This window comes from Gavialis gangeticus, unplaced genomic scaffold, assembly GCF_001723915.1.
Source record: "Gavialis gangeticus isolate Ggan-Ray unplaced genomic scaffold, GavGan_comp1, whole genome shotgun sequence".
NCBI classification, from domain to species: Eukaryota; Metazoa; Chordata; order Crocodylia; family Gavialidae; genus Gavialis; species Gavialis gangeticus.
In genome coordinates this window covers 6,633,367-6,642,402 of record NW_017728995.1, presented here as the reverse complement: position 1 = coordinate 6,642,402, position 9,036 = coordinate 6,633,367, and the positions used below count along the sequence as shown (strand labels likewise).

The 9,036-nt window shown below is 39.8% G+C and overlaps 1 protein-coding gene across 1 annotated transcript in view; it reads left to right on the top strand.

Annotated features, from left to right (window-relative positions):
- Positions 1 to 6: 6 nt before the first annotated feature.
- CCNL1 (cyclin L1) overlaps positions 7 to 9,036 on the top strand; it is a gene marked incomplete at its 5' end in the record, with an annotated part of 14,755 nt that continues 5,725 nt past the window's right edge. The window contains 5 exons of the mRNA XM_019503032.1: positions 7 to 255; positions 446 to 520; positions 643 to 752; positions 7,275 to 7,395; positions 7,837 to 7,901. Of these exons, the coding sequence (XP_019358577.1) occupies positions 7 to 255; positions 446 to 520; positions 643 to 752; positions 7,275 to 7,395; positions 7,837 to 7,901 (620 nt within the window). The remainder of the gene's footprint in view (positions 256 to 445; positions 521 to 642; positions 753 to 7,274; positions 7,396 to 7,836; positions 7,902 to 9,036) is intronic.

Below are 9,036 nucleotides of genomic sequence, written 5' to 3'. Positions count from 1 at the left end.
GACGCCGCCGCGCCCGCAGCCCCGGCCCCAGCCCCCGTCCCGGCCCCGCCACCGGCTCCCGCCCCGGGCATCCTCATCGGTGACCGGCTGTACTCGGAGGTGTCACTCACCATCGACCACTCGCTGATCCCCGAGGAGCGCTTGTCGCCCACGCCCTCCATGCAGGACGGGCTGGACCTGCAGTGCGAGACCGATCTGCGCATCCTGGGCTGCGAGCTCATCCAGGCGGCCGGCATCCTGCCCCGCCTGCCGCAGGTCGGTGGCGCTTGGGCCTGGGCCGGGGCGGCCATTGTGGCGGGGGAGGGGAGGGGGGAGAGCGGGGGGGGGGGGCGGGGCCCGGCACAAAATGGCGGGCCCGGGGGGGGGCCGGGGGGGGGGGGGGGTGCGCGCCAGTCCGCCCGCGGCTGACCCGGCCCTGCTCCCCCCCCGGGGTTTGTGTTGGCAGGTGGCGATGGCGACGGGGCAGGTGCTGTTCCACCGCTTCTTCTATTCCAAGTCCTTCGTCAAGCACAGCTTCGAGGTAAGTGGCTGGGCTGGGCTGGGCTGGGCCGGGCCAGACCAGGCCTGGGGGTGGCTGTGGGGCGGGGGTTGGTGGCCCTACCCATGGCCCCACGTCTCTCATGGAAATGACCTTCTTTGCAGATCGTGGCCATGGCCTGCATCAACCTGGCATCCAAGATCGAGGAGGCACCACGCCGCATCCGTGATGTGATCAACGTCTTCCACTACCTGCGCCAGCTCAGAGCCAAGAGGTAAGGTCTGCTCCGTCTCCTGCACGCCCCCGCCCCCCCGCAGCCGTGGAGGTTTTCAGGCCTGCCAGGCAAGGCACAAAAGCGGAGAAGGGGGTGACCATAGGCAGTGATGTTCCCAAAGCTGGCTTCCGTTTGTGCCATTGCAGGGCTTGGGCAGGAGCAGCCTAGGCAAACCTTGTAGCTACGTGCTGGATACTTGCAGGAGGAGCCCTGAGTGTTGGGTGTAGCGTAAAAGTCTGTTTGTGGCTAATTGAGGGTCAGTAAGTCTTAAAAGAAATCCTGGATGTGAGTAGTGGTTACCCGGCTGGGTTGTACGTTTTTCTCTTGCCTGCCGAATCTTTCATGCAGGTCTGGTGTCATTCTCCTTTGAATTAGGGTCTTGCTAAAATGCTTATAATCCCCATGTGGCTGCAGTAGACCATATATCAGGTCTTAAAAGACTGAAGCCTGATAAGCTACAAGCCCGTCAAAAAATATCATAGTGTGTAACTGTAGGTGGTGTAATTTGGCCTGTAGCGCACACAGCTTGAAAATTATATATTTGCTGTCAAGTATCTAATTGGCTGGAGGCTGAGTATACCTTTAATTACTGGAAGAGAGACTGGTATTTTTATGGTGTAGTGCCATTACATAAATTAGAGAAGTTGAAATGTAGTCATGTGATGATGTTTGTGGCGTTCTGGGTGATGCTTCTTGTTTTAGGTTTAAGTCTGTTTTTAGCCGAGTGCTTATTTTTTGGCTTTTCTTGTAAAGCCATGTGTGTTTCTGTGTATAAGGCCAGTCAACATGATGTTAAAAGAGCAAGGAATGTGTTTTGAAGAGAAAATATTCTTTTAATAAACTGATTAAGGCAACACTTTTTCTTAAAATTACGCTTTTAAGCCATGTTGCAAACTTTCTTGCAGTGCTGTTTTTGAATAGGTAATTAAACATCAATATTTTTGTCTGAGAAGTTCTGTCTAGCTGTAAAAGAGAATTTTTCTTTGTCTTGTCTTACTAGGTGAAGAGGGAATTCAAAGAGTGAGAGAGATTCCAAAACTTATGTTTTTGAAATAATTGAGGGAAAGTTGTTGCATTTATTGGTGCACTTATTTAAGTACTTAATCTGGCTATAGTTGTGCCTTGAATTTAAACCTTTCTCTTTGCCACACGCTCTCTTCAAGTCAGTTTTACGAAAAGGAAAATTGACTATTGTTCTTTTTTCGTATTTGAATAGAACCTGGCTTTTAGAACAATAAGTTCTTCTACTGGGAGGATTCTGCAAAGTTTGAGCTAGTATGTTGTTATACCATGGTATATTCTTACCATAATTACAATAGAAGATTCTACTTGACTGCTAAAATCAGTTTTAGTTCTCCTTAATATCTCAGGCTTAACAATAAAAGTTAATTGATCATGTAATAATGTCTTTATGGTGAGAATGCAAATTAGTTGCTTCTGTAAGCTGCTAAAGGATCAAAGAAATGGAAACTTAGGTATTAATTTGACACTGAAGATAGATTGTTCCAGATAAGAATGTCACTGCATGCCACATGGTGTCAAGCGCGCATCATGTCTAAAGAGGATCTTGTTCTCTTATTGACCCATTTGTTATCCCACTTCTGGAGAAATGGGTATCGTCTTTTAGATTCTGAGAAGTGAATCTACACAAAACTATTCTTAAAAAAACCTTAAGTCTGAAATTCAGACTTGCTTTTTTTTTTAACCCAAGCAGGATAAACATTTTTCTGTACTTTTTACAAGCTTATTACATAAGCTGTACATGTTATTAACTTCAACTCTTTTTTCCCTTGCAACCGACTATACAGCGACCAGCTACATTTACCAAACCCTGGGTGATGTGGAGTGGTACATAGAGATGAAGCTGTCGTCATGGCAACAGTGAGTGAAGTATCGAAAATCCCCAAGGAGAAGCCAGTGCTCTGAGAATAGGTCACTGGAATCGGGGGACTAACAGGTTGGCCGCTGGTGAACCATTTGGAAGAACTCCTGTATCTTGTTCTAAGCCTTTTTCTTTGCTGTCCAGGTTTTTAGAACATTTGACACTAACATTTAGGTTGTAGTCTTTTTACACAGACACAGGAATTATTAAAACAGTTAGTTTGCACTTATTTCTCATATTGCCTTTCATATTTTTTGCAAGTCATAACATCTAGGTTAAGAGCAAGATGAAACAACAGGATTGCTTTTTTGTTTGTTTGTTTGTCTCTATTTAGACAGTTTTGGTTCCTAGTTCCAACTCCTGCCTCTTAATTGAAGCTTCCCCAAGGAGAGCCTGTTCAAGGATAGAAAGTCCTGACACTGTAAACCTACTGTTGTGCCTAGGTTACATCCCTTGTACACAAGTGCTAGTATGATTGGGGCTTAATCCCAGAATTCCAGAGTTGCTTTCTAGATAGTGGATGCAGGTGTGTGAGGTAACGTTTCCCCAAGAGTGTGCAGTATAGAACATTACACAAAATATCTTTCATAAATGGACCATCATGTTCACAATCTTGCTTTTTAAGAATGCTGATATGTTGAACAAGGTTGGGGGTAAGGGGGTATTTGAAAATATGCTTGCATTATTTAGCATGTGGGACATAATTTAAAAGTAGGTAGCAATTATATCCTTTGGATCTCTTATTTTGGTTGTTTTATATCCTTAAGTGTACTGTGTGCTGACAGTCCCTGCTGAATGTCAGCCAAATACGACTTTTCTCTTAAAAGCAACATATGCTTCATAAACCAGAGCAATGTTTTTAATAAACTTACTGTAGTTTGACTATATCAATGAAGTAATGTCACAAAATTTTCAAGAGTCAGACTTGACTTTAAAGTAACCTCTATTCAAATAACTTACATTGACATTTATAAAAAACACTCTTGAAGTTTGTTTTACTCATTTAGACTATTAGGCAGAACTCTTCCTTACATTGCACTGAGTAGGGTGACATAATTCAGGCACTTGTAGTTTTAGCAAGATGCAGGTGTTAGGCAGTGTCTGTAGTCTGAAGTATTTTCTTATAATGTAAAATAAGTATGGATTTGTTTTCTTTTTCCTCTTCTGTACACTTCATCATCATTTTAGTGGAAACAAGATGTTCTAATATGTTGTGTTCCAGAGAAATGAGGGTTCCAATTAGGAGTACATAGCTTTTCATTATTCCTTTTAGTTTATTAAATCCATTTACCAAAAATATCTTCCACGTCTTAATGATCTGTTGAGTGTTATGGCTACATCAAACGTCAGCCTGACCTGACGTTTAATGCCGCAAGGCTTACACTTTTTTATTTTTTTAGTGGAACTTAACCTACACCATTGATACAGTTAAACTGTTACACTGTGAAGAATGGTATTCAAGAAGAAAATGTGAAAGCTTGTTTGGCTGCATTGGGTTGGAGGTCTGTATGGTTAGAATAGATGTGTCTCATTCTGGTATCACTAATTTCTTTTCTCCAGTTTGAAACCCACAAAAAAAAGTGGTGGCCCCATGTGGCCAATCTGAAAGCCTTTAGGACATCACATTTTGGGTATGGGGGAGAGCTGAAAACAATAGCAAGCCGTTCCTCTTTCCGTTGGCTACCAAACTAAGCAGTTTATAGCCCTCTATAGCATTTTTAACCCCTAAACTTAAAATCTACCATTTTGATTTGTCATGGTATAAGCTTCTAAAGGTCCTTTCCATTAGCTTTTTAATACTTTGAAATTTGCATTTCTACAAGCCACGTGGAATGATGGTCCCTTGTATAGAAGCTCAGTTTTACTGCCTTGTAGATCAAATATTCCACATTGCAGCCCATGAGTTTTTTTTTTTATATCTGTTTATAGCTACAAGGGAAAAGTGCTTTCTGTAGTGGCACTATAAAATTGGTGTCTCAGATGAGCATAACGTCTTATCTCTGCAATTGAGTAAAACAAACATTCTCTGTTGATCTGATCTTCCCTCCCCTATCACCTTGGTGATGATTGTGTACCTCTGGAGTAAGATTTAGGAGCACGTAATGCCTAGATATCAAAGGAGTATTTAAAGATGCGGAAGTAACCACAAACCTCTAATCTTATGCTACTGTCTAAAAATATAATAGACGGTTTCTGTAATGTTGGTTTTATGTATAACAAACGGATAAGAAAGGTAGGCTTCCTTTGTGTAGGTGGAAGTACAAGATATAACTGGGGGACATTAGTAATAAACCTTTAGAGTAGGCCTAACTTCTAGTCCACATGTACTTCTGGGAGAAGTCCCAACTTCTGTGGACTAAACTGCTTTTAGGGAGATTATTTTTTCTTCTTCTCGCAACATGACATAGTAACAAGATAATGAGAAGCTGACCCTACACCACTAAAATTATTTTTGCTTTGGAAATATACTGGCTTTGTTAATATTCCATTAGACCTGTACAAATTCTAAAATAGGATTTTTAACTTGAATATTACCTTAACATTCTCTGAGTAGATTTCAGTGCAAGTCAAACTTCAGCACTCTTTAACTGTAAACCGACCAAGTGGCAGTAGGGCTACCCCAAGCCATTATGTTTAAATTTCCATTCCATCTTGAATATCTGCTTAATCAAGGAGCTTTTAGTTATTTTAGTTCTTTTAAGAAGAAAGATTCATTCTTTTGCTGACTCCAAAAGGTGAAAGAATACACTTCAACAGGATTGTAACATCTGTAACATCTAGAATAAGTTGTATCATTTCTAAAACATGACAAGAAAGCATTATTTGCATAGTGGCAAATAACAGCATAGTTTCTGGTTCTGTGGGTGAGGAGCAGAAAAGCTAATGAGCATGTAACCATTCATGCTACCCTTTGGCAGCCCTTTTGTCTCAAAGATTTATATGAGTTAATTTCTAGATGCCTTGGAGTTTTATTATATTTATATTGCGTACATACATAAGCATTTTAAACATCATTGTATGGACTGATGTGTCCAGTTCAGCTTTAGTTTTAAAAAAATAATAATTACTGGGTTTTTCCCTCTTCCCCCCTGGCCTGACATAGTCTGTAAACTCAGACTTAGTCATGGGTGGCCAGATACAATCTAATATGTTGAAACAGCTTGTCAGATTTCAAAAGATACAAGCATTTGTAGATAATGATAAAAATCTTAAGTAAGAGTCTTAATGATAACGTTTGAGCTGTAATGGTACTTGTAATTCAGAGCTTCTGAATACTAAGTTGGTTGTAGTTTGTTTGGTCACTCCACCCAGGGGAGGAAACTGGACTGTGAACAGCTTTGCGTTGAGTACCTGAAAGAGAAAGGTAGTTGGCGCCTGACTGCAGAACTTCCACAATTTCTTAAGAGCTTAATAAGGAACTGCGCTGTTTGTTTAACTGTAGCATTGGATCTGAAACTGTTCTGTGTTGCCCTTTTCTAGTCAAACTAGTGATGTAGAAAACAGGTTTTGCTGTGACTAGTGCAGGTATGTTGTTCTATTACTTGGGTAGATGAACAGTTTGCATTTTAATTGATTACTTGGTTATCAAATTTATAAAATATAAATATCTATATCTTGTAGACTTCAAAAGGTGGTTGACATTCTGTAGATATGGAGAAAGTCCCTGCCTTTACAAGTTTTGTAAAAGGAATGACTATATATACAGCCGTATGAATAACCAAGCAAAAACAAAGGCAAGAGGAGGGTGTTGTTAGTACATTGGTTTTATTGGAGAATTTTAAAAAATGGAATGAAGGATGTATGAAATTTTGAAAAGAATTGGAAGTTTGACAATTGTGTGTTTTAGTATCTCTGTATTAGAAGTGATATATATAGAGTTCTTAATTTTCAAGCGTCTTAATGGAAAAACAAATACCTGACGTTCATAACTTAATACTTCAGGATTCAGAATGTGTTGTATTTTTCTTTATAGTACTTTTGCCCATGGGTGCATTAGTATTTATTATTATGAAAATAAATCCTTGCTCTATATAGGTCTCTTTTAAAGCACAAGAAATTTTTGTGTCCAAGTTTTTGTGAGCCTTGTTTTCTTTTGACAGGCAAGGTTCTTTGGGTAAATCTGGTATCTTTTAGTAGACCAACTAAAATAGTTGGAAAAATTATTCGCAAGCTTTCAGGTGCAGACACCCGTTGTCAGATTTCTTTTGATGCACTCTTCATTTTCCTCCCATTGAATGGGAAATGTAGTAAAATAAAACATGAAGTTTCTGCATAAATTAAACTTAGAAGTGAGTGCTGTCAAGTGCTTAAAGTATGGTTTGAGCTAATGGGTGTGCAGTCAGATTTTAGTCACTTGGCATTTGAAAATATGAGTACCTGATCCTAGAGAGGCAGTTTGCACGCAGAAGCAAAGGATTATTGTTCAGCTTTAGGTCTTTAATCACAGCTAAGTCACAGGAATTTCAGGCAGAAACAAAACTAGCTCATCTAAACATGGACAGCACAAGATTAATGCTTAAACTTGCTTGCAGGAGTTTAAAACCGGTTTCTGTTGCCATTAGTTGGTTGGAAGGGAAAACAGAGAAGCCACTATTTTGGATATGCAAAACAGTTTTGATTTTATTTCTTACAAACTATAGGACTCCAAGCCCCCTGATACTTGATCAGAACTACATAAACACCAAAAATCAAGTAATCAAAGCAGAAAGAAGGGTACTGAAGGAGTTGGGATTTTGTGTTCATGTCAAGCATCCACATAAGGTGAGTTGTCAAAGATTATTCTACTTGTAAATATTGTGCTGCTGTCATGGCATCATTGTGAGCTGTGGTACAAGAAACACAGGTTTGGAAGTGGCTTCGGGTTTTTCTGCTACATCCTTTTGAATTTAGCTGGAGTTGATCACATCCAAGCTACCAAAATGTTTGGGTGACTGGCAGATTAACTTTAATAAGCCACTTCCTTGTGAAATGGCAGAAGTGACTTTTGAAAAATCACGTGTGAAGTTAGTGGAATAGGTTTGTGTTCTGTCCAGACATCTCTGATTCAAATAATTATGTATGGGCATACAGCCTATACTCTGGTGGGGTGGGAATAGACTACAGATACGCTCTAAAGCATACAAAATTTTCTTGTATTAGAAATCATTTATCTGTCACTTGTCTCACATATTAAAGTTGGGTTTCTTTTCTGTTCTTCCTTAGATCATTGTTATGTATTTACAAGTCTTAGAATGTGAACGTAATCAAACCCTCGTTCAGACTGCCTGGTAAGTTTATTCTTTTCCATTTTGTCCTAACCAGGAAAATAGTAGCAGAAATGAGCTTGATGTCCTATATGCAAAACAATGAGCTGTAAGTTGTTTTTTAGATCAAATATACATTATACAACATGTTGCAGTGCTTGTTTCTGCTTACTATTTTCATGGTTTGATTAACTTATTTTAATGGAGAACTCAATTTAACTTTGTTCTTTTTTCTACTCTTTAATTAAAGGGTAGTCCATGATGGTAAGTCATAGAACTCTGCCCTCTGAACCACAGCTCATGACCTGGGGATGGCCTGATAGGCTGCCCTTCTCTCCAGCCAATCCAGTGCAAGCTCTCATCCGAGATTCACTGAAGTGGTCCATATCCATCTGGCAGCATCTTCTAGTTCTGTCCGGGTGTCAAAAGGATTTGTATATTTGCTTTTAGAAGTAACCATTCAACATGTTTCTAATGTGTATTTATTGCTTACCTACTGTATACTGTAGTGTATTTAAAGGACACATGGACACATTTTGGGTATACTATTTCCTGCCAACATGAATCCTATCAACTTTTATTTTTGACTGAATTTGGATTACAAAATTAAAGTGCATGCAGCATGCTCACTTACTGATGCTGGTGTTTTGGATCTATTTATTGGGCACCATTTTATTTGTAGCAAGTACTCACTAGTGATTATTGGTTGTGCTGTTAACTTCTGTAGTACTTCAGCTATTAAATACTTAGAGCTGTATCTGCAGTTCAGAAGTAGTTATTAACATATACTGCTTGGCAGTAGTAGTTTTTGTAGAAGGAAAACTGCTTTTAACTTGGTGCTTGAGAAATTGATTGTGCAACTTCTTAGCTTTCCCCCCTCCCAACACAAAAGGTTACATGATAGTAGTTGGGTTACCTATTGCTGTATAAAAATAAACACGGCTAAATATGAAGCATATCTAGTGTGTTAACACTTGAACATTTGCTCAATCTTAGCCGTAATGTCCATAGCTACCTGAAAATGGTGGCTGCAAATGTATTGGAGTTTCTAATAGATGGAAAACACTCTTGAATGAAGGGGGTTTCATGCTTAAAACAGAACAAACACTTGACTGACGTAGCTGGACAGAAACTGTTTGTTGTTTTTTGCCTAGATTTC